The 24,406-nt window shown below is 57.0% G+C and overlaps 1 protein-coding gene across 2 annotated transcripts in view; it reads right to left on the bottom strand.

Annotated features, from left to right (window-relative positions):
* Positions 1-24,406, bottom strand: part of ALAS2 (5'-aminolevulinate synthase 2) — an 85,871-nt gene that overhangs the window by 49,156 nt on the left and 12,309 nt on the right. For both annotated transcript variants that reach the window (XM_085629830.1, XM_085629831.1), the window contains exon 2: positions 14,169-14,352. In XM_085629830.1, the coding sequence (XP_085485956.1) occupies positions 14,169-14,352 (184 nt within the window). The remainder of the gene's footprint in view (positions 1-14,168; positions 14,353-24,406) is intronic.

The following is a 24,406-nucleotide window of genomic DNA, read 5'->3' as shown; positions in this document are numbered from 1 at the left end:
GCGGTAGGCCCGGTGCCGGACAGGGGGACTGTCCCCGGTGTCTACGTCGTGCAAACACCAAGGGGTGACCCCGGGGGTGAGGGAGAACAGGGCAGCGAACTGCAGCAGGAGGTCCCGGCAGTCCTGGCGTTGCTCCGAAGTGAGGGCGTCGGAGAGCCGGACCCCATCCACGGAGCCGTCCTTCTCCTGAGTCTTTAAGAGATCCGGGAGGGGCTCGGAGTCTTCTTCTGTACCACTGTCGGTCGCCATCAGGAGGCTTAGTTCGGAGCGCACAAAGTGTGGTTTGAGCCGGTTGGTGTGGAGGACCCGCAGGGGGTTCCGGGTGGACCCCATGTCGATGAGGTAAGTGACGGGGCTTTTACGCTCGACCACTTTGAAGGGCCCCGTCCACTTGTCTTGCAGGGCACATGGTTCGGTGGGGGACATCACCCATACTTGCTGCCCAGGCTCGAATTCAACGGAGGAGGCATTGTGATCATACCACCTCTTCATGTCCTCCTGACTGGCCTCGAGGTTCGCCTTGGCCATCTCCCTGAAGCGCCGGGTCTGGTTTCGTAGGGCCAGGATGTATTTGAAGACGTCGGGAGGGGTCGTTAAGGGGGCCATCTCCCAACCTTCCTTGACTAGGCTGAGGGGCCCTCGCACAGGGTGCCCGTACAAGAGTTCGAAAGGGCTAAAGCCGAGGGACTTCTGGGGGACTTCTCGGTAGGCGAAGAGGAGGCACGGGAGCAGCACATCCCACTGGCGACGGAGAGGCTCTTCCAATCCCCCAATCATCCCCTTGAGAGTGCGGTTAAAACGCTCCACTAGTCCGTTCCCTTGGGGGTGATAGGGGGTCGTGAATCTGTAGGTGACCCCGCATTGTTGCCAGAGGGACTTCATGTATTTAGATATGAAATTCGTACCTCGGTCGCTGACGACTTCTCGGGGGAAGCCTACCCTGGAGAAGATCCCCATCAGGGCCCGGCCAACCACCGGAGCTGTCACTGTCCGTAGGGGCACCGCCTCGGGATAGCGGGTGGCATGGTCCACTAGTACCAAGATGAACCTGTGTCCTTGTGCCGTGCGGGGGTCCAGAGGCCCCACAATGTCTATCCCCACCCTCTCGAACGGGGTGGTGACCACAGGGAAGGGTTGCAGAGGGGCCTTCAGCTTCCGACCACTCTTCCCGCTGGCTTGGCACGTGGGGCAAGATCGGCAGTGGTTCAGGACGTCATTCCTCATTTTTGGCCAGAAAAAGTGGGTCACCAGGCGACTGTATGTTTTGTCCTGGCCCAGGTGTCCAGCCAGGGGGACATCGTGGGCCAGGTTGAGCAGAAAGTCTCGGAAGCGGAGCGGTACCACCAGAACTCGACCGGCCCCCAGCTCGGCGATTCTTTGCTCGCTGTAGAGCAGGTCGTTGTCCCAGTAGACCCAGTGGGTTCCGGTGGTGTCCCCTGCGTTTTGGGTATCGGCTTGTTGGCGGAGTCCCTCGAGGGAGGGACAGGTCTTTTGTTCCTGGCGGAACTGTTCTTGGGTGGGCCCCCCCTCTTGACGCCACTGAGCCAGATCCGGAAGGTCCTGGTGTTGTGCGTCTGCTTCGATAGTCGGGTCCGGGAGGTCGGACTCGCCGTTGTCCTCGACGGGGGCAACCGGGGGCGGAGGTGCTGGCCATTCGGTTTCTTCTGATCGGGGGGTGGCCCGGGCGGCCATGGATCGGGTGGTTATGCAGGCCCAGTCCGGGAGGCCCAGCATCCCCAGGTGCTCTCTTTTCTCGACGGTGGCCCACGGGGAACTCTCGAGGTCATTCCCCAGGAGGCAGTCCACGGGGGCATCGTCCCGGACCGTCACCTTCAGTAGGCCGGAGACCCCTCCCCATTCAAACGGGACGCAGGCCATCCTACACATACTCTCAGAGTTATCTGCCGAGCGGACGGGGCAGAGAATGTTCGGCAGGATCTGCTCGGGCTTCACCAGATGACAGCGGACGGCCGTCACGCTGGCGCCGGTGTCCCGCAAGGCCTCGGCTCTCTGTCCATTAATGGTCACCCACTGACCGTATTTTCTGGTGTTGGCGGGTAGGGGAGCCCGCGGAACCATGTCTCTTCCCCCTAGGCATGCCAGGACCATGGCGGCCGGTTCCCACCCTTGCTGGGCCGGCTCGTACTCTTCGGGTCCCTCCGATGATTGCTCTTCCCCTAGGGCAGCGGCCGCTACCTGGCGGGGCTTGGGTGTTTGATTTAGCGGGCAGTTCGGGTCATTGGCGTAGTGGCCTAGTCGCTGGCACCGGTGGCACGTGACGTTGGCTCGGTACCCAGGCCGCAACGGGGGGTTGCCCCGGCCGGCCGGAGGCGGGGTGCTGGCCACGGGTGTTGTTGGTAAGGCGTCTCTCCCTCGCCCCTGGCCCCCTCCTCCTCCCCGAGGACGGTGCTGGCCTTGGTTGCCTCTGTTCTGGTCGTGGGGCCCTCTCCGGCCCACTCTGGTGCTTTCCCACCGGTCAGCTTCGGCGGCGAGCTGCCGGGGGTCGGTCAGCTTACTGTCGAGTAGGTGCTGCCGGAGCTCGACGAAACAGTTGTTTGACAGGTGCTCCCATACCATAAGGTTGAAGAGTTGTTCGTAAGTGGTGACCTGACTTCCCTTGATCCACCCTTCGAATGCCCGGCTGAAATAGTTCACGTATTCTACCCAAGTTGTACCTGGGATCCTGGTGCAATCTCTGAACCTCTGGAGGTACATCTCGGGCGTGAGGCCGTAGCGGGTGAGGAGGGCAGCCTTCATGTGGTCGTAGGACGACATTTGGTGATCGGGGAGCTGCAGCAGGGCATCGCGACCCTCGTTGATAAATCTCCCCCAAAGTCCGGCTCCCCAATCACTCCGGTCGATTCGGTGGGAGGTCATTGCGATCTCATAGGCTTTAAACCACTGTTGTATGTCGTCTTCTCGGACATATTCGCGGACAACATCCTTGGGGATGTGAACTTTTTTCTCACTTGGCCCCGGGGTGTGTGGTCGCTCAGGCACCCCCAGTTCCTTATTCTGTTTGCGCAGTTCTATTTCCGCTAGTCGGCGCTCGTGCTCGAGCGTTATTTTTTTCTCTTCCAGCTCTCTCTGTCTCTGCTTTTCTTCTCGTTCCTCTCGAAGCCGCATATGCTCGAGGTTAAGTTTCTGTTCAGCTAACTTGAGTTCCCCATCCATCTTGAGTCGTGCCATCTCCAACTCGTGTAATCTGACTCTGTCTCTTTCTCGGATCTCCTCTTGCGGGAGGCCCGTTCCCCGCTCCTCGGGAGCCGTGGCGTTCCCCTCTGGTGTGATGCTGGTTTGGTCTGGTGTGACGCTGCTTTGGTCGGAGGGTCCTGTGACCCCCGTTTCTGTCCATGACTCCAGAGCGCGCTTTAGATCATCCTTGGTACTCAGGCCGGTGGTAGCAATGCCAAGTTCTATGCAAAATTGTCTCAGTTCGCGGTGGTTGTATTCTTCTAATTTCTCCATTTGGAATTTCTCGGTGGAGCTGCTATCTTTAGTCGACATCGTGTTTTTGTCGTGGGGTGAGCTACTCTCTGTACGATTACGCGTTGATTCGGATCGCGCCGCTGGCCACCAATGTTAGAAAAGGTAGACGGACCGGGAGGGCCGGCCGGGGTCAGGGGGAGAGGTCTCCGGGGAGAGCCGTCTCCAGCGATCGTACAGACAAGTAACTTCCCCCCCACAGACAGAAATCACACACGGATAAGGTTCAGTGTTCTTTATAGGTACTTAGTTATGATACGGTAGAATGGTACAAGGAGGTCTGGACGCAGGGGTCCCCTCGATTAGAGTCTCGTAAGGTAGGGAAGGGGGTAGCGGGTCAGTCTATTTACCAATCAGGTAGTTCGGATGCGATGAGGATGAGCTCACAATCCTCGAGCTTGGTGTTTAGGTGGTACGGTCCGCGGCAGCGCCAGCAGGTCCCGGTAAGGATGGTTGATACAACGGGCCGCGGCAGCGCCAGCAGGTCCCCGGAAGATGTACGGTCCGCGGCAGCGCCAGCAGGTCCCGGTGAGGATGGTCGTTACAACGGGCCGCGGCAGCGCCAGCAGGTCCCAGGAAGATGGTCGTTACAACGGGCCGCGGCAGCGCCAGCAGGTCCCAGGAAGATGGTCGTTACAACGGGCCGCGGCAGCGCCAGCAGGTCCCAGGAAGATGACGGTCCGCGGCAGCGCCAGCAGGTCCCGGTGAGGATGGTCGTTACAACGGGCCGCGGCAGCGCCAGCAGGTCCCAGGAAGATGAAGGTTGCAGAAGGCCGCGGCAGCGCCAGCAGGCAGGACGATGGTTCACAAGAGCGGGCTACGGCAGCGCCAGTAGACCGTCAGGGTTGAGTTCACTCGGTGTCTCTCGACTCCAGGATACAACTGCCTTCCTGCTCCGGAGCTGTCTTAGTTATAGGGCTGGTGCCCTTTGATGTCCGGACCCTCGCACTTGGAGGTCGGAGGGTCCGGGATGAAGGTGTCCAGACACCCAGCAGGGGGTGGAGCCAGCGCCTGGGGGCTGCTGGAGGCGATCGGCACCTGGCGGGGGAAGAGCTCTTGACGCTTCGTTCTCCCATTGACCTGCCAAGTGGTCCGCTCACCTCCTGGGTGGATGGTGGTGCCGGGATGTCGGGGCCGGCCAGGCCCGGGGTTAGGGTCGAGGTGAGGCCACGCGGCCGCGTGGTGCAGGGCCCAAGATGGCGGCTTGACCCGGCCGGGGAAGCCGGTGGGGCTGGACCCCGTGATGAGTAGGGGTCCGAGGGCAGAGGGTCCGTCGGGAGACGGAGTACAGGGGCTTGTCACGGGGGTATGCCTGGTGGCCCGGAGCTCGGGCCCTGTCGTGAGGGGGGGGAGCAAGCCCTCTGTGTGGCCTGTCCAACAACGACATACAGCAATGGTTTAAAGCCTATGAGATCGCCATGACCTCCCACCGGATCGACCGGAGTGATTGGGGAGCCGGACTTTGGGGGAGGTTTATCAACGAGGGTCGCGATGCCCTACTGCAGCTCCCAGATCACCAAATGTCGTCCTACGACCACATGAAGGCTGCCCTCCTCACCCGCTACGGCCTCACACCCGAGATGTACCGCCAGAGGTTCAGAGATTGCACCCGGATCCCAGGTACAACTTGGGTAGAATACGTGAACTATTTCAGCCGTGCCTTCGAGGGTTGGATCAAGGGGAGTCAGGTCACCACCTACGAACAACTCTTCAACCTTATGGTATGGGAGCACCTGTCAAACAACTGTTTCGTCGAGCTCAGGCAGCACCTCCTCGACAGTAAGCTGACTGACCCCCGGCAGCTCGCCGCCGAAGCTGACCGATGGGAAAGCACCCGAGTGGGCCGGAAGGGGCCACACGACCAGAACAGAAGCAGCCAAGGCCAGCACCGTCCTCGGGGAGGAGGAGGGGGCCAGGGTCGAGGGAGAGACGCCTTGCCAGCAACACCCGTGGCCGGCACCCCGCCTCCGGCCGGCCGGGGCAACCCCCCGTTGCGGCCCGGGTTCCGAGCCAACGTCACGTGCCACCGGTGCCAGCGACTGGGCCACTACGCCAATGACCCGAGCTGCCCGCTAAACCAAACACCCAAGCCCCGCCAGGTAGCGGCCGCCGCCCTGGGGGAAGAGCGATTATCGGAGGAACCCGAAGAGTATGAGCCGGCCCGGCAAGGGTGGGAACCGGCCGCCATGGTCCTGGCGTGCTTAGGGGGAAGAGACATGGTCCCGCGGGCTCCCCTACCCGCCAACACCAGGAAATACGGTCAGTGGGTGAGCATTAATGGACAGAGGGCCGAGGCCCTGCGTGACACCGGCGCCAGTGTGACGGCCGTCCGCTGTCACCTGGTGAAGCCCGAGCAGATCCTGCCGAACCTTCTCTGCCCCGTCCGCTCGGCAGATAACTCTGAGAGTATGTGTAAAATGGCCTGCGTCCCATTCGAATGGGGAGGGGTCTCCGGCCTGCTGAAAGTGACGGTCCGGGACGATGCCCCCGTGGACTGCCTCCTGGGGAATGATCTCGAGAGTTCCCCGTGGGCCACCGTCGAGAGAAGAGAGCACCTGGGGATGCTGGGCCTCCCGGACTGGGCCTGCATAACCACCCGGTCCATGGCCGCCCGTGCCGCCCCCCGATCAGAAGAACCCGAATGGCCAGCACCTCCGCCCCCGGTCGCCCCAGTAGAGGGCAACTGCGAGGCCGGCCTCCCGGACCCGACGACCGAAGAGGACGCGCAACCCCAGGACCTTCCGGATCTGGCTCAGTGGCGTCAAGAAGGGGGGCCCACCCAAGAACAGTTCCGCCAGGAACAAAAGACCTGTCCCTCCCTCGAGGGACTCCGCCAACAAGCCAGCGCCCAAAACGCAGGGGACGCCGCCGGAACTCACTGGGTCTACTGGGATAACGACCTGCTCTACAGCGAGCAAAGAATCGCCGAGCTGGGGGCCGGTCGAGTTCTGGTGGTACCTCTCCGCTTCAGAGACTTTCTGCTCAACTTAGCCCACGATGTCCCCCTGGCTGGACACCTGGGCCAGGACAAAACGTACAGTCGCCTGGTGACCCACTTTTTCTGGCCAAAAATGAGGAATGACGTCCTGAACCACTGCCGATCTTGCCCCACATGCCAAGCCAGCGGGAAGAGTGGTCGGAAGCTGAAAGCCCCTCTGCAACCCTTCCCTGTGGTCACCACCCCGTTCGAGAGGGTGGGGATAGACATTGTGGGGCCTCTGGACCCCCGCACGGCACAAGGACACAGGTTCATCTTAGTGCTAGTGGACCATGCCACCCGCTACCCCGAGGCGGTGCCCCTACGGACCGTGACAGCTCCGGTGGTTGGCCGGGCCCTAATGGGGATCTTCTCCCGGGTAGGCTTCCCCCGAGAAGTCGTCAGCGACCGAGGCACAAATTTCATATCCAAATACATGAAGTCCCTCTGGCAACAATGCGGGGTCACCTACAGATTCACGACCCCCTATCACCCCCAAGGGAACGGACTAGTGGAGCGTTTTAACCGCACTCTCAAGGGGATGATTGGGGGATTGGAAGAGCCCCTCCGTCGCCAGTGGGATGTACTACTCCCGTGCCTCCTCTTCGCCTACCGGGAAGTTCCCCAGAAGTCCCTCGGTTTTAGCCCTTTCGAACTCCTGTACGGGCACCCTGTGCGAGGGCCCCTCAGCCTAGTCAAGGAAGGTTGGGAGATGGCCCCCCTAACAACCCCTCCAGACGTCTTCAAATACATCCTGGCCCTACGAAACCAGACCCGGCACTTCAGGGAGATGGCCAAGGCGAACCTCGAGGCCAGCCAGGAGGACATGAAGAGGTGGTATGATCACAATGCCTCCTCCGTTGAATTCGAGCCTGGTCAGCAGGTATGGGTGATGTCCCCCACCGAACCATGTGCCTTGCAAGATAAGTGGACGGGGCCCTTCAAAGTGGTCGAGCGCAAAAGCCCCGTCACTTACCTCATCGACATGGGGACCTCCCGGAACCCTCTTCGGGTCCTCCACACCAACCGACTCAAACCACACTTTGTGCGCTCAGAACTCAGCCTCCTGATGGCTACGGACAGTGGGGCAGAGGAAGACTCCGAACCCCTCCCGGATCTTCTGAAGACTCAGGAGAATGACGGCTCCGTGGACGGGGTCCGGCTCTCTGACGCCCTCACTTCGGAGCAACGCCAGGACTGCCGGAACCTCCTGCTGCAGTTCGCTGCCCTGTTCTCCCTCACCCCCGGGGTCACCCCTTGGTGTTTGCACGACGTAGACACCGGGGACAGTCCCCCTGTCCGACACCGGGCCTACCGCGTACCAGATCGGGTACGGGCCTGCATACAAGAGGAAGTGGCCAAGATGCTCACGATCGGGGTCATCGAGCCCTCGGACAGTCCCTGGGCCAGTCCGGTTGTATTGGTTCCCAAAGCCGCTGCCCCCGGCACCGCACCTGAACTGAGATTCTGCGTCGACTACCGGGGCTTGAACGCTGTCACCCGGACCGACGCTCATCCCATCCCCCGAGCAGACGAGCTGATCGACCGGCTGGGGGCCGCCCGCTACCTTAGTATCTTCGACCTAACAGCGGGCTACTGGCAGATCGGCCTCACACCCAGGGCTCAGGAACGGTCAGCCTTCTCTACCCCAGATGGCCACTATCAATTCAAGGTCATGCCCTTTGGCATGAAGAATGCCCCCGCCACGTTTCAACGCCTTGTGAACCAGGTCTTGGCGGGGCTCGAAGAGTTCAGCGCTGCCTACCTGGACGATATCGCTGTATACAGCCGCCACTGGTCCGACCACCTCCGTCACCTCCAAGAGGTCCTACAAGCCCTCCAGCGGGCCGGCCTCACCATTAAGGCCGGCAAGTGCCAAATTGGCCAAGGGTCTGTGACCTACCTTGGGCACCAAGTGGGGAGCGGGCTGGTGGCCCCCCTACAACTTAAGATTGCGGCCATCCAGTCCTGGCAGCCTCCCGTCACCCAGACCGAGGTCCGAGCCTTCTTGGGGCTCACCGGCTACTACCGGCGGTTCGTGAAGGACTACGGCAGCATCGTGGGGCCCCTCACGGGTCTCACGTCCAAGAACCAACCGAAGCGGATTAACTGGACTCCTGATTGTCAAGCGGCCTTCGAGAAGCTGAAGGCCGCCCTGTGCACCGCCCCTGTGCTCCAGGCCCCCGATTACAGTCGGGAATTTGTGGTGCAGACCGACGCCTCCGACCACGGCATCGGGGCCGTCCTCTCTCAGTTGAACCCCGAAGGTCATGACCAGCCGGTGGCCTTCATCAGTCGACGTCTCCTGGCCCGAGAACAGCGTTGGAGCACCATCGAGAGGGAGGCATTTGCAGTAGTGTGGGCCCTCAAAAAGCTCCGACCCTATCTCTTCGGTACCCACTTCCGGGTACAAACCGACCATCGACCCCTGCAATGGCTGATGCAGATGCGGGGGGAGAACCCAAAGCTCTTGCGCTGGTCCATTTCCCTGCAGGGAATGGACTTCACCGTGGAGCACCGACCAGGCCAAGACCACGCCAACGCGGATGGCCTGTCCCGCTTTTTCCGCCTCGACGAAGAGAGCCCCCAAGGAGATGGGTGACTCTCCCCGCCTTCAGCTGGGGGGGACGCATGTTGGACAGGCCACACAGGGGGCTTGCTCCCTCCCCGCACGACAGGGCCCAAGCTCCGGCCCACCAGGCATACCCCCGCGACAAGCACCTGTACCCCGTCTCCCGACGGATCTCCTGCCCTCGGACCACTACTCCTCACGGGGTCCAGCCCCTCCGGCTTCCCCGGCCGGGTCAAGCCTCCATCTTGGGCCCTGCACCACGCGGCCGCGTGGCCGCACCCCGACCCCAACCCCGGGCCTGGCCGGCCCCGACATCCCGGCACCACCATCCACCCAGGAGGTGAGCGGACCACTTGGCAGGTCAATGGGAGGACGAGGTGTCAAAGGCTCTCCCCCGCCAGGTGCCGATCGCCTCCCGCTCCCCCAGGCACTGGCTCCACCCCCTGCTGGGTGTCTGGACACCTTCATCCCGGACCCTCCGACCTCCAAGTGCGAGGGTCCGGACATCAAAGGGCACCAGCCCTATAACTGGGGCAGCTCCGGAGCAGGAAGGCAGTTGTATCCTGGAGTCGAGAGACACCGAGTGAACTCAGCCTTGACGGTCTACTGGCGCTGCCGTAGCCCGCTCTTGTGACCCATCGTTCTGCCTGCTGGCGCTGCCGCGGCCTTCTGCAATCTCCATCTTCACCGGGACCTGCTGGCGCTGCCGCGGACCGTACATCGACCATCTTCCTGGGACCTGCTGGCGCTGCCGCGGCCCGTTGTACCAACCATCTTCACCGGGACCTGCTGGCGCTGCCGCGGACCGTACATCGACCATCTTCCTGGGACCTGCTGGCGCTGCCGCGGCCCGTTGTACCAACCATCTTCACCGGGACCTGCTGGCGCTGCCGCGGACCGTACATCGACCATCTTCCTGGGACCTGCTGGCGCTGCCGCGGCCCGTTGTACCAACCATCTTCACCGGGACCTGCTGGCGCTGCCGCGGACCGTAGATCGACCATCTTCCTGGGACCTGCTGGCGCTGCCGCGGCCCGTTGTAACGACCATCATCACCGGGACCTGCTGGCGCTACCGCGGCCCGTACCACCTAACCACCAAGCTCGAGGATTGTGAGCTCATCATCTCATCCGAACTACCTGACTGGTAAACAGACTGTCCCGCTACCCCCTTTCCTACCTTGCGAGACTCGAATCGAGGGGACCCCTGAGTCCAGACCTCCTTGTACCATTCAACCGTAGCTTAAGAAGTGCTTATAAAGAACACTGAACCTTATCCGTGTGTGGTATCTGTCTGTGGGGGGGAAGTTACTTGTCTGTACGATCGCTGGAGACGGTTCTCCTCGGAGACCTCTCCTCCTGACCCCGGCCGACCCTCCCGGTCCGTCTACCTTTTCTAACACACCACTTCACTTCTCTGCCACCTTTAGTAAGCACTAGATAAGAAAAGACTTGGACTTCCTGCTTGGAGGGCACTCGACCAGCTCCAAGGTCCAGGCCCTCCACCTCTGCCCACCGTCTACGCCTGTGAGGCTCAAGGCACTGTGGACATGCTTGGACAAGGTCTCCCAGTATCCTACTCCAAGGTCCAGACAGTACTGCGAGCTCACTGAACTCACATGACTTGCAGGGGTGGTTAAGTCGAGCAGTCCGGATTACTCTTAGAGTGTGGTGTGTTTAGAACCACGACACCAAACAGCGCATGCACCGTTTGCAGTAAATACAATGTTCAAGCAGCATCCTTATTTCTTTGAGTGGATATAGACGTGCTGGACTTGTCCCTTTCTGCAGGGTCACCCTCAAGCGATTTGCCTTCACCCCGCCCTTTATTGTGAAATTCTTTTTTGTTGACATTAGGACTCAGTGCACTTTACCACTGCTAACCAGTACTAACGTGCTTGTGCTCACTCCACTAAACATGGTAAAACTAGCACACACCCAATTGGCCTATTTAATGTACTTTTAAGTCCCTAATAAAGTGATACTACATGTGCTCAGGACCTGTACATTAAAAATGCTACTAGTGGGCCTGCATCACTTGTTGTGCCATCCACTTAAGCAGTCTTTTAAAACATGTCTGAGACCTGCAATTGCAGCCTGTGTGCAGTTTGAAAATGTCAATTCGACCTGGCAAAATATCCTCTTTGCTAGGCCTAAAACTCCACTTTTTAATACATATAGGTCAAACGGTGGGGCGACCCTAAACAGCCCATAGGGCAGGGTGCATTGTATTAAAAATGTTGGACATATACTTTTAAGTTTTACATGTCCTAGTGGTGAAACCCCCCAAATTGTTTTTTCTCTATCGCAAGGCCTACCTTTCTCATTGGATAACATTGGGTTTCCTTAATCAATGATAACTTTTGTTTGGGAACAGTTAGAAATATCATGTTTGATCTCTAAACAATTGCAATTTAAAATCCCCTTTAAAAGCGAAGTCGGGTTTTAAGTCATAATTCTGAAAATGCCACTTTAGAAAGTTGGCATTTTCTTGTCCTAACCAATTGGGACATGCAGCTTGTCCTGGGTCACATGACTGTTTTTTGCATGGCAGTTGGTATTTGTGTAGTCCTCCCTAACAGTGACACAAAAGAGTATTAGGTGTTGGCATGATGGGAGGGGCGGAGTTGTGCACAGCACCACTTACATTCAAAGGAGCTACTTTAGTACATTCACAAGGGACTTCATACTAGTCTATTGTCACCTCAAGCACCAAGGAGCGTGGACAGGGAGGAAAGAAATTCCAGAACCAACTGTGGGTGGAAAACTCCTAAAGCTGCTTCCACTTTAAAGCTGGCACCAGGTATAAAATAGTGGACCCTCAGATCAACTCTTTCAGTACACTCCTGGACCTGTGGTAGACTACAGAAGGGAGGCCTTGTACTCCAGAGGACTGCCCTGCTGCTTGAGGCCTGCCTTGTTCCCCATAGGACTGCCCTGCTGCTGAGGCCTTCCGTGTTCTTCAGAGGACTGCCCTGCTGCTTGAGGCCTTCCGCGTTCTTCAGAGGACTGCCCTGCTGCTGAGGCCTTCCGTGTTCTTCAGAGGACTGCCCTGCTGCTTGGAGCCTGCCTTGTTCTTCAGAGGACTGCCCTGCTGCTTGAGGCCTTCCGCGTTCTTCAGAGGACTGCCCTGCTGCTGAGGCCTTCCGTGTTCTTTAGAGGATTGCCCTGCTGCGGAGGCCTTCCGTGTTCTTCAGAGGACTGCCCTGCTGCGGAGGCCTGCCTTGTAGTCCAGAGGACTGCCTGCTGCTTGAAGGAGAGAGGACCATCTCCTTGAACCCAGGGCTACCGGAGTGACTCCAAGGGCCAGTTGGCTACTCTCCTGTTCTGAGCTACAGGGACACAACAAGCTAATTGGACCTGAGTGAACTCCTGACCCCCAACAGTTGCCTCCCCAGGTCCTGGACCCTTGGCTGGCATCGGTTGAGCTTCTCCTGTGATATCCTGATGTTTTGAACTCCTCGTGCCGAATTTTGAGAAGGCAACTTTTTCAGGTGGAGTAGCCTGGTCTCTGTATCCAGCCCACACTCTATCGCGGTCGACCTGAACTTGTGCCTTTGTCCCAGTCAAGCGCGACCGGATACCCACAGTTAGCACTTTTTACTTCTTGCGCTTTTTTTATTTAAATCTTTAAGATTGCATATCTCTGGTTCTACCGATTGGATTTGTGACAATTTTATCTCTTGTTATTTATTAAATCTTACGATATTTATTTATTTATTTATGTTTTATTGGTGTGGGCTATCTCTTGTGTTCTGTTTTCACTTACTACTGTTTGTGTGCTACATACATTATTAAGACAGCGCCTCTAATCTAAGCCTGACTGCTTTTATGCCAAACTACCAGTGGGTTAAGCACTGGTTAACTTACTGACTTTTGTGGTTCACTCTGACAAGGATTGTGGTTGTTGCTTTTAGAGGATCACCCCTCCCCCCCCCCCCCACCCCTCAATCAAAAAACACATTTCTCACAGGAGGGCTTTATAAATATGGGCAGTGACTTTAAATAGCACTTTTACAAGAATGCTAAAGCTAGGGCTCTGAAGCGATTAGGCCGCCCCGGTCAGTGGCAGGCCCACTCACACAAGAGCTGCAGTGTCCAGAAACACAGGACCAGGGTCCACTCCCTTCCTAGTGCTGAGAGGACAGCCTTCCCTCCTGGGGGTCCCTACGCTGTCCCCCCAAAGGCAAAGGACGCCACTGGGCTCCGGGTCAGTGACGTGAGCCCTTCCTGTCCCTAGTGCTCAAGTGCAGGAGTGTACCTCACTATTGGTGTTCAGAATCTAAAGGCCTTTTATGAGTGTGGGCACCAGCCTGCAAAGCCGAGGGGTCATGTTTCACGGTCAGGCGGTAGGAGGTTCCCCTGTGGACTGAGGGCCATAGGCGCCCCTTGTGGCCAGGCTGCACCTTCTTTCTTGCACTCTCCCCTTCCACATGCTACGAAGGGAGTCACCGGGGACCCTGGGCACAGATGTTGTGACAACCGCTGGCACCACATCAGAGCTAGTGGACAGGGTGGCATAGCTAGGTACCTGGCTGCCCCAGCACCACAGGCCTGTTGGGGAATCTTCCAGTGTCTGCAGATCTACCTCTGGGATGCTTTGCCCTCTACCCTGCCCACAGCGTCGGATTGGTAATGCGGGCCATCGGGCAGTGTCCGCGGGGCCCGTATCCGAGTTCCAGCTGTGGGCTGCTTTTTTTTAGCAGCCTGGGGCCGATTTGGGCGGTTTCTGCGTTGTTTGATGCCGCCAGCGGCCCAGTAGGTGCTCGAGTGGCCTTTCTGGAGGTAAATGGGCGTCCATTACCTCCCTTTATCGACGGGCAGAGGTGTCACTCTCTTTTTCTCGCTGGCCTGGTCCATTAATGTATGCATGTTGAGAGGCGGCAGGGGGCCTGAGCAAAAGTTGCCTCAATTGTTTTCAGGTGTGTTTCACCAGTGTAAACTAATCCGTGCATTTTTGTTACCACCCCCCCTCCTTTTTTATAAAATATCACCGAAGCAGTGTTTTGCGGAAAGGCAATATGCAAATATGAGCCCCTTATTCTTTAGCATGCCCGGGTCGATTGTTAATCCCAATCCAACCCTGCCTGCCCACCCATGGCACAGGCAGCGTGCCCTCACGGTGCCCACTCACCGGTGACGGGCGTGGTCTCCTTGCTCCGCTGCTGGCCCACGCTGGAGACGGACAGGCTGCGGCTCACCATCACAGGGCACCTCTCGGCGCTGCGCACCAACATGGGGCGCATGGCACGCAGGAAGATGCGGGGGTCCCGGTTGAGGTAGGGGCATCGCTGCAGAATGGTGCTCATGGTGGCCATCTGTGGGAGGGTGAAATACAAACATACATCAGTCTGGACTCTGGTTCTGGTGAGTACCCACATCAGTCTAGAGTCAGGACCCTGGTTCTGGTGAGTGCCCACATCAGTCTAGAGGCAGGACCCTGGTTCTGGTGAGTGCCCACATCAGTCTAGAGTCAGGACCCTGGTTCTGGCGAGCGCCCCACATCAGTCTAGAGTCAGGACCCTGGTTCTGGTGAGGGCCCACATCAGTCTAGAGTCAGGACCCTGGTTCTGGTGAGCGCCCACATCAGTCTAGAGTCAGGACCCTGGTTCTGGTGAGTGCCCCACATCAGTCTAGAGTCAGGACCCTGGTTCTGGCGAGTGCCCCACATCAGTCTAGAGTCTGGACCCTGGTTCTGGTGAGTACCCACATCAGTCTAGAGTCAGGACCCTGGTTCTGGCGAGTGCCCCACATCAGTCTAGAGTCAGGACCCTTGTTCTGGCGAGTGCCCCACATCAGTCTAGAGTCTGGACCCTGGTTCTGGTGAGTACCCACATCAGTCTAGAGTCAGGACCCTGATTCTGGTGAGGGCCCACATCAGTCTAGAGTCAGGACCCTGGTTCTGGTGAGTACCCACATCAGTCTAGAGTCAGGACCCTGGTTCTGGTGAGTCCCCCACATCAGTCTAGAGTCAGGGCCCTGGTTCTGGCGAGTGCCCCACATCAGTCTAGAGTCTGGACCCTGGTTCTGGTGAGTACCCACATCAGTCTAGAGTCAGGACCCTGGTTCTGGTGAGTGCCCACATCAGTCTAGAGTCAGGACCCTGGTTCTGGCGAGTACCCCACATCAGTCTAGAGTCAGGACCCTGGTTCTGGCGAGTGCCCACATCAGTCTAGAGTCAGGACCCTGGTTTTGGTGAGTGCCCACATCAGCGTAGATTCAGGACCCTGGTTCTGGTGAGTGCCCACATCAGTCTAGAGTCAGGACCCTGGTTCTGGTGAGGGCCCACATCAGTCTAGAGTCAGGACCCTGGTTCTGGTGAGTGCCCACATCAGTCTAGAGTCAGGACCCTGGTTCTGGTGAGGGCCCACATCAGTTTAGAGTCAGAACCCTGGTTCTGGTGAGGGCCCACATCAGTCTAGAGTCAGGACCCTGGTTCTGGTGAGGGCCCACATCAGTCTAGAGTCAGGACCCTGGTTCTGGTGAGGGCCCACATCAGTCTAGAGTCAGGACCCTGGTTCTGGTGAGTGCCCACATGAGTCTAGAGTCAGGACCCTGGTTCTGGTGAGGGCCCACATCAGTCTAGAGTCAGGACCCTGGTTCTGGTGAGTGCCCACATCAGTCTAGAGTCAGGACCCTGGTTCTGGTGAGGGCCCACATCAGTCTAGAGTCAGGACCCTGGTTCTGGTGAGTGCCCACATCAGTCTAGAGTCAGGACCCTGGTTCTGGTGAGGGCCCACATCAGTCTAGAGTCAGGACCCTGGTTCTGGTGAGAGCCCACATCAGTCTAGAGTCAGGACCCTGGTTCTGGCGAGTGCCCCACATCAGTCTAGAGTAAGGACCCTGGTTCTGGTGAGGGCCCACATCAGTCTAGAGTCAGGATCCTGGTTCTGGTGAATGCCCCAGCATCAAGAAACACCGTCCTGCAAAAATAGGTACTCCAGAATATTGATTATCAGTGTAGCCCTGAGGATAAGAATATTGATTAACAGTGTAACCCTGAGTGTGAGAATATCGATTATCAGTGTATCTTTGACTATAAGTCCATTGATTATCAGTGTAGCTCTGAGTATAAGAATATCGGTTATGAGTGTAGATCTGAGTGTAAGAATATTGATTACCAGCATAGCCCTGCGTATAAGGATATTGATTATCAGTGTTGCCCTGACTATAATAATATTGATTACCTGTATTGACCTGATTTTGAAACTATCAATTACCACTTATGCCCTGATTATGAGACGACTGATTACTTCTCTTGCTCTGATTAGAAAAATGCTGTTTACCTTTGTGACCCTGATTATAAGAATATCTCTCGCCTTCCCCACACTACTGGCGATGATGAGACTATCTAAACCCCCCCGCCCCACTATTGCCCTGATTATGAGTATATCGATTACCACTATTGCCTGATATTAGACCATCAACTGCCATTAACTGTTATGGACTGGAGTAGGTGAAGTGATATGAGCTGGAAGTGGAGTGGTATGGACCGGAGGTGGCGTGGGAGGACTAGAGTTCAAGTGGTATGGTCCAGAGGTGGAGTGGTATGGACCAGAGGTGGAGTGGCATGGGCCAGAGGTGGAGTGGGAGGACCGGAGGTCAAGTGGTATGGTCCAGATGTGGAGTGGTATGGACCAGAGGTGGAGTGACATGGACCAGAAGTGGAGTGGGAGGACCGGAGGTCAAGTGGTATGGTCCAGATGTGGAGTGTGGTGGTGTGGTATGGACCAGAGGTGGAGTGGCATGGACCAGAGGTGGTGTGGGAGGACCGGAGGTCAAGTGGTATGGTCCAGATGTGGAGTGTGGTGGTGCGGTATGGACCAGAGGTGGAGTGGCATGGACCAGAGGTGGAGTGGGAGGACTAGAGGTCAAGTGGTATGGTCCAGATGTGGAGTGGTGGAGTGGTATGGACTGGAGGTAGAGTGGGAGGACTAGAGGTCAAGTGGTATGGTCCAGATGTGGAGTGGTGGAGTGGTATGGACTGGAGTTGGAGGACTAGAGGTCAAGTGGTATGGTCCAGAGGTGGATTGGTGGTGTGGTATGGACCAGAATTGGATTGGAATTGACCAGAGGAGGAGTGGGACGATCAGTGGTTGAGCGGTATGGACCAGAGGTGGAGTTGTATGGACCGAGGTTGTATGGACCAGAGGTGGAGTTGTATGGACCAAGGTTGTATGGACCGGAAGTGGAGTGGGAGGACTAGAGGGTCAAGTGGTATGGTCCAGATGTGGAGTGGTGGAGTGGTAGAGTGGTATGGACTGGAGGTGGAGTGGGAGGACTAGAGGTCAAGTGGTATGGTCCAGAGGTGGATTGGTGGTGTGGTATGGACCAGAATTGGAGTGGCATTGACCAGAGGAGGAGTGGGAGGATCGGTGGTCAAGCGGTATGGACCAGAGGTGGAGTTGTACGGATCGAGGTTGTGGGGACCGGAGGTGGAGTGGGAGGACTAGCGGTCAAGTGGTATGGTCTAGAGGTCAGTGTTGTACCTCTAGTGGTGTAGATTTGATCTCTTAAACCATTTGTGCTTTGAATTACAGCCAGAGCCGGTAGAGATGCAACGCATAGGAGGGGGTATTAAGCAGCCAGCCATGGTTTATGCTCTGCGGAAGCCTAAGAGTGGCCAAGAGTGATCCATAGGAGTGAGGACAATGCAACCAGATATGGTCTATGCACTGAGAAGCCCCAGGGGTGTCCGCGAGTGATCGATAGGGGTGGATTATATGAAACCCGCTATGGTTTTGGCTGTGAGAAAGCCAAATAAGTAGCCAAGTGTGATCCATAGGAGAGGCATAATGTAACCAGCTATGGTTTATGCTGCGAGGGGGCCCTTGGGAGTGATCCATAGGAGAAGGTAATGTGCAGCCCGCTATGGTTTATGCTGTGAAGAACCATCAGCAGCATCCAGATGTGGTCCATAGGAAGGGCCATTACACAACCAGCCGTCACACAGGCTCTGATAGGTTCATCTTGGAGAGAACAGAGAAGAAGTTATTGGTGCTAAATCTCATAAAAATGGTTGACATCCCCCTGACAATACCAAAACCAACTGCCGAATGGGACGTTTAGACTTGGCTGAATACATTAGTTAAATTAGAAAGAGCTCTGACCACCTGAAGGGTACCACCCTCAAATGGTTACTTACACACTTAGCCTTGATCTACAAAGCACATTGATCCCCACTTCATGCCTCTAGGCGCACTTGAACAACCACAGCCTCCATCCCCACATCCCGCCCAGCTGTTACTTAGATGCGGCACAGAAACAGCTCTCCCCTAACTCTGGGCAGCTCCTCGAAGCCTAGGGTGTGACGCTGTCCTCCTGGTTCTCACAGTCCCTGCTCCTCCATCAGAGGCCCTGCTGCGCCTCCTGGGAGCTGCCAGGGCCACATACTCTCCTTCCCACTGGTTGGCATCATTCTGTCCTCTGTCTCTAACTTTAGTGGCACAGACTGGTCCCACCCAGTCCAGCTTTTACCAGGTCTATGGTGGAGAATCTGTGGCATTAGTGAGTAAAACAACTCTGCACTTAGTATGTAGAAGAAAAGACCAGTTACCGATGGACAATTCTCCTGCAAAAGAGCATGTTTGTGGGAATGGAAAGGCTCTTGTGATACTCAGTGTTAGTAAAACTGACCTTCTGTTACCCCGGGCCAGATCCACCACCAATCACTCCCCATCCAAACTCTCCTTCTGTTAAGCACCCGAGCACCAGGAGGAGGCGCCTAGGAGTTAGGTCAGATCAGCAGAACTCAGAGCAACTTCACCCACTCCAGCTCATATCAACTCATTGCAGCTCAGCACAGCCCCACTCACCTCAGCTCAACTCAAGCCAGATCAAGGCAACTCAGGTCAACTTAATCCAATGTAACTCAGTCCAACTCAAATCATCCCAACGCAACTCAACTCAACCCATCCCAACCTAACTCAACCAGGTCTAACACAAATCAACTTCACTCACTCCAACTCGAATCAACTCATTGCAGCTCAGCACAGCCCCACTCACCTCAGCTCAACTCAAGCCAGATCAAGGCAACTCAGCTCAACGTAATCCAATGTAACTCAGTCCAACACAAAACATCCCAAACCAATGTAACTCAACCCAACCTAACTCAACCAGGTCTAACACAAATCAACTTCACCCACTCCAACTAATATCAACTCATTGCAGCTCAGCACAGCTCCACTCACCTCAGCTCAACTCAAGCCAGTTCAAGGCAACTCAGCTCAACGTAATCCAATGTAACTCAGTCCAAACCAAATCATCCCAACCCAATGTTACTCAACTCAACCCAACCTAATTCAACCAGGTCTAACACAAATCAACTTCACCCACTCCAGCTCGAATCAACTCATTGCAGCTCAGCACAGCCCCACTCACCTCAGCTCAACTCAAGCCAGTTCAAGGCAACTCAGGTCAACTTAATCCAATGTAACTCAGTCCAACTCAAATCATCCCAACGCAACTCAACTCAACCCATCCCAACCTAACTCAACCAGGTCTAACACAAATCAACTTCACCCACTCCAACTCGAATCAACTCATTGCAGCTCAGCACGGCCCAACTCAGATCAACTCTAACCAGATCAAGGTAAATCAGCACAACTTAATCCAGTGCAGTTCAATCCAACTCAAATGATCCCAACGCAACTCAACTCTACCCCACCTAACTCAACCAGGTCTAACACAAGTCAGTTTACCCATTCCAACTCAAATCAACTCATTGCAGCTCAGCACAGCCCCTCTCACCTCAACTCAACTCAAACCAGTTCAAGGCAACTCAGTTCAACTGAATCCAATGTAACTCAGCCCAACTCAAATCATCCCAACGCACTCAACTCAACCCATCCCAACCTAACTCAACCATGTCTAACACAAATCAGTTTAACCTAGTCCAACTCGAATCAACTAATTGCAACTCAGCATAGCCCCACTCAGATCAACTCAAACCAGTTCTAGGAAACTCAGCTCAGTTTAACCCAAAGCAACCCAGTCCAACTCAAGTCAACTCAACCCCATGTAACTCAATTCAACTCAACCTAACTCAGTCTAGCCTAACACAAATCAACTCAACTCAGTGCAACTCAGTGCAACTCAAATCAACTGACTGCAGCTTAGCACAGCCAAACTCAGCTCAAACCAGTTCAGGGCAACTCAACTCAACTTAATCCAATGTAACTCAGGTCAACTCAAATCATCTCAACCTAGTGTAACTCATATCAACTCAACCCAACTCACCCGAGTTCAGTGCCTCTCTGCTCGACTCAACCTAGCTCAACTCAAATTAGCTCGGTTCAATCCAACTCAAATGTACTCACTGCAATTCAGCACAACCCAACTCGGATCAACTCAAACCATTTCAAGGCAACTCAGTTCAAGTTAACACAGGTCAACCCAGCCTAACACAAATCAAATCAACCCAACCTAACTCAACCTAGCTAAACTCAACTCAACCTAACTCATTGCAACTCAGCTCAACTTAACCCAACTCAACCCAGCTCAACACAACCCAACCCAACTTAGCTCAACTCAAACCACCCTAACTCAACCCAGTTCATTGCAGCCACACTCAACTCAGCTAGACTCAAATCAATTCATTGCTACTCGACTCCGCCTAACTCAGATTAAGACAACTCAAGCCAGTTCCAGGCAACTCAGCTCGCCTTAACCAAACTCAAACCAGTCCAACAGAATTCAACGGAACCACACGTAACTCTACACAAACCAACCAACTCAACCCAGTTCAATGCAACTCAACTCAAACCAGCCCAGTTCAAATCAACTCAGCTAAACCCAAACCAATTTAAGGCATCTCATCTCAGTCCACCTCAGCTCACCCTAAGTCAGCTTAAACCAGCTCAACTCAACCCAGAACAGCTCGTCGCAATAAAGCTCCGCTCGAATCAACGCAGCTCAGTTCCACTCAATTCATATCCTTTTTTTTAGAATCAAGTTTTATTTGTGTTAAGTTGATAACGACACAGAACAAAGGTACCTACCCAACTGTCCACACACATGAGCCCAGGTGTGGAGGGGCAGTTAGAAAAGCTGTCTCACCAACCACTGTGGGAGTTATACTAAGCCCAGAGACGACCCACCGATGGCGTGCTTGGGTGGGCGGCGCCAGCCAGGTCAAGGGGCTTCAGTTCATATCAGTTTATATAAACTGGGCTTAAATCAGCCCATGTCAAGGCACACCAAGGGGGTTCACACCTACTATAGTTATATGAACTCACGTCAGTTCAATCGAGCCCTCGCTCGGCTCAGCTTAGCCCCACTTAGGTGGTATTAACTCTCCTCGGCTCAACTCCCTTCAAACTAGCTTCAGCCCAGATGACCCCTCCAGAGCCAGCTGGCATCACTGTACTGGCACGACTTCCGGTGTGCAAGGAAGGCCAGTGTTTTACGGGGTCTAAGGCACTGCCGCAGTGCCCACAGCTCAGAAATGCCCCTCAGTGCCAGGTGGACATGCCATCAGCACGGCAGCCCACTCAGACATCTACGCCTCTTCCTGCCCCCAGAAGATGCCTGGGGCTGGTGCATCTACCGTGCCCTCCATGCTCGACAAAGCCTTCTCCATTGGCCTGTCCGAGCCGCCAAACACACGCCTCCAGGAGCTTTGGGCCACTGTGGTAATCCTGTGCTCTGGGTCTGCGGTGGGGGCTCTGAGAGGGGCATCTGGGTGCAGGGAAAGGCTGGGCCCTGCGGTTGTGAGAGGGGGTGTGACGTGTGAGCCTGCATGCATGTCTCTTCCACTCCCCCCCACGCACCTCTTACCCCTCCCACCCTCTTCGGCCCTGTCCTCGGGGTCTCCCGTGAGCGCTGGGAGAGGGCCTCTGGGTGCAGGGACAGGCTGGGCCATGCGGTGCTGAGAGGGGGTGTGACGTGTGAGCCTGCATGCATGTCTCTTCCACTCCCCCCCACGCACCTCTTACCCCTCCCACCCTCATCGGCCCTGTCCTCGGGGTCTCCCGTGAGCGCTGGGAGAGGGCCTCTGGGTGCAGGGGTAGGAAGGCTCCTGCGGTGCTGGCGGGGCTGGGAGGGGTGTGCCCTAGATCTGGGAGGGTCGAGCCCTGCGTGCGGCTGCAGATAAGGGGTGGACAGTTATCTGCCTGTCCCAGCAGCGCCCCTGCGTCGGCCGTGCCCACCCTGGGTGCCAGCAGCAGCGCTGCCCGGGGGCGCTGGCGCACGTAGAGACTGGGGCTGACTTGAGCTGAGGAAGGGGAGCAGCGAGCTCAGAGAGGCAGGGGTCAAAGGGCAGAGGTGACACGGGCTAGAGGGAGACCTGGGGGTGCCTCCGGAGCAGAGGTCACAGAGACACCCCCGGATAAGAGAAGATGAGTGCGGTGCCAGGGAGAAAAGGGGGCGTCGGGGACAGCAGGGCCGCGCCAGTGAGCTCTCAAGGCCCGAGAGGGGGCGCATCAGTCTGAGGACAGGGTGTCAGGGACAGTGAGGGTCATGGAGACACCCAAAGACAGGGCGGGGGGGGGGGGGGTGCCAGGGAGAGCAGAGGTGTGAAGGGTCACAGACACACCCAGGGACAGGAGGGGCGCCAGGGAGAGCAGAGGTGTGGTGACAGTGAAGGGTCACAGAGAACCACAGGGACAAGAGAGGTTCCAGGGAGAGCAGAGATGTAGGGACAGTGAGTGGTCACGGAAACACTCAGGGACAGGATGGGCACCAGGGAGTGCAGAGATGTGAGGACAGTGAGGGGTCACAGAGACACTCAGGGACAGGAGGGGCGATGGGGAGAGCAGAGGTATGAGGACGGTGAAGGGTCACAGAGACACCCAGGGACAGGAGGGGCGATGGGGAGAGCAGATGTGTGAGGACAGTGAGGGGTCACAGAGACACTCAGGGACAGGAGGGGCGATGGGGAGAGCAGAGGTGTGAGGACAGTGAGGGGTCACAGAGACACCTCGGGGACAAGAGGGCGCCAGGGAGAGCAGAGGTGTCACAGTGAGGGGTCACAGAGACACCCCGGGACAGGAGGGGTGCCAGGGAGAGCAGAGGTGTGGGGACAGTGAGGGGTGACAGAGACACCCAGGGACAGGAGGGGCGCTAGGGAGAGCGGAGGTGTAGGGACAGTGAGGGATGACAGAGTCACTCCGGGACAGGAGGGGTGCCAGGGAGATCAGAGGTGTGGGGACAGTGAGGGGTGACAGAGTCACCCAGGGACAGGAGGGGCGCTAGGGAGAGCGGAGGTGTAGGGACAGTGAGGGATGACAGAGACACCCCAGGACAGGAGGGGTGATGGGGAGAGCAGAGGTGTGGGGACAGTGAGGGGTGACAGTCACCCAGGGACAGGAGGGTCGCTAGGGAGAGCGGAGGTGTGGGGACAGTGAGGGGTGACAGTCACCCAGGGACAGGAGGGGCGCTAGGGAGAGCGGAGGTGTGGGGACAGTGAGGGGTCACAGAGACACCCCGGGACAGGAGGGCTGCCAGGGAGAGCAGAGGTGTAGGGACAGTGAGGGGTGACAGAGACACCCAGGGACAGGAGGGGCGCTAGGGAGAGCGGAGGTGTAGGGACAGTGAGCAATGACAGAGTCACTCCGGGACAGGAGGGGTGCCAGGGAGATCAGAGGTGTGGGGACAGTGAGGGGTGACAGAGTCACCCAGGGACAGGAGGGGCGCTAGGGAGAGCGGAGGTGTAGGGACAGTGAGGGATGACAGAGACACCCCGGGACAGGAGGGGTGCCAGGGAGTTCAGAGGTGTGGGGACAGTGAGTGGTCACAGAGACACTCAGGGACAGGAGGGGCGCCAGGGAGAGCAGAGGTGTGGGGACAGTGAGGGGTGACAGAGTCACCCAGGGACAGGAGGGGCGCTAGGGAGAGCGGAGGTGTAGGGACAGTGAGGGATGACAGAGTCACCCCGGGACAGGAGGGGTGCCAGGGAGATCAGAGGTGTAGAGACAGTGAGGGTCAGAAGGTGGGGTAGACGTAGAAACCGCAGGGTCCGTTCCAAGGCCCCCTCCCGGTCAGAAGACAGGTGGGGGGGGGGGTGATTGTAGGAAGCGCCAGTGGTTGCCAGGTGTTGTCCGCCTGGCCCAGCGCAGGGCGCTCCTCGCCCCAGCTTGTTAGCACCTGGCCCACCTGAGACTGTCCGCGTTAAAGGTGTGTGAGTGCGTGCGTCCGTGCGTGCGCACGCACAGATCCCCAGACACCTCCAATGTTCATCGACAACCAGATGAACTTACATGAAAACAAGGCCCCGCTTCTCCTCCCCACTGGCCGAGCCTGTGTGCCAGGAGGGCACCTGGGCCCTATGGCTGCTCCTGCCCACGCAGCATCCCTTCCAGGTACCACCCCGGGGGCCAGTGTGTGTGTGCCCCCTCCAGCATCGAGTCCAGGTAGAGCCACAACTGGTCTCTC

Source organism: Triturus cristatus, chromosome 10, assembly GCF_964204655.1.
Source record: "Triturus cristatus chromosome 10, aTriCri1.1, whole genome shotgun sequence".
Lineage (NCBI taxonomy): Eukaryota > Metazoa > Chordata > Amphibia > Caudata > Salamandridae > Triturus > Triturus cristatus.
The sequence above is the reverse complement of the archived record's forward strand: the minus strand, read 5'-3'. Positions and strand labels throughout refer to the sequence as shown.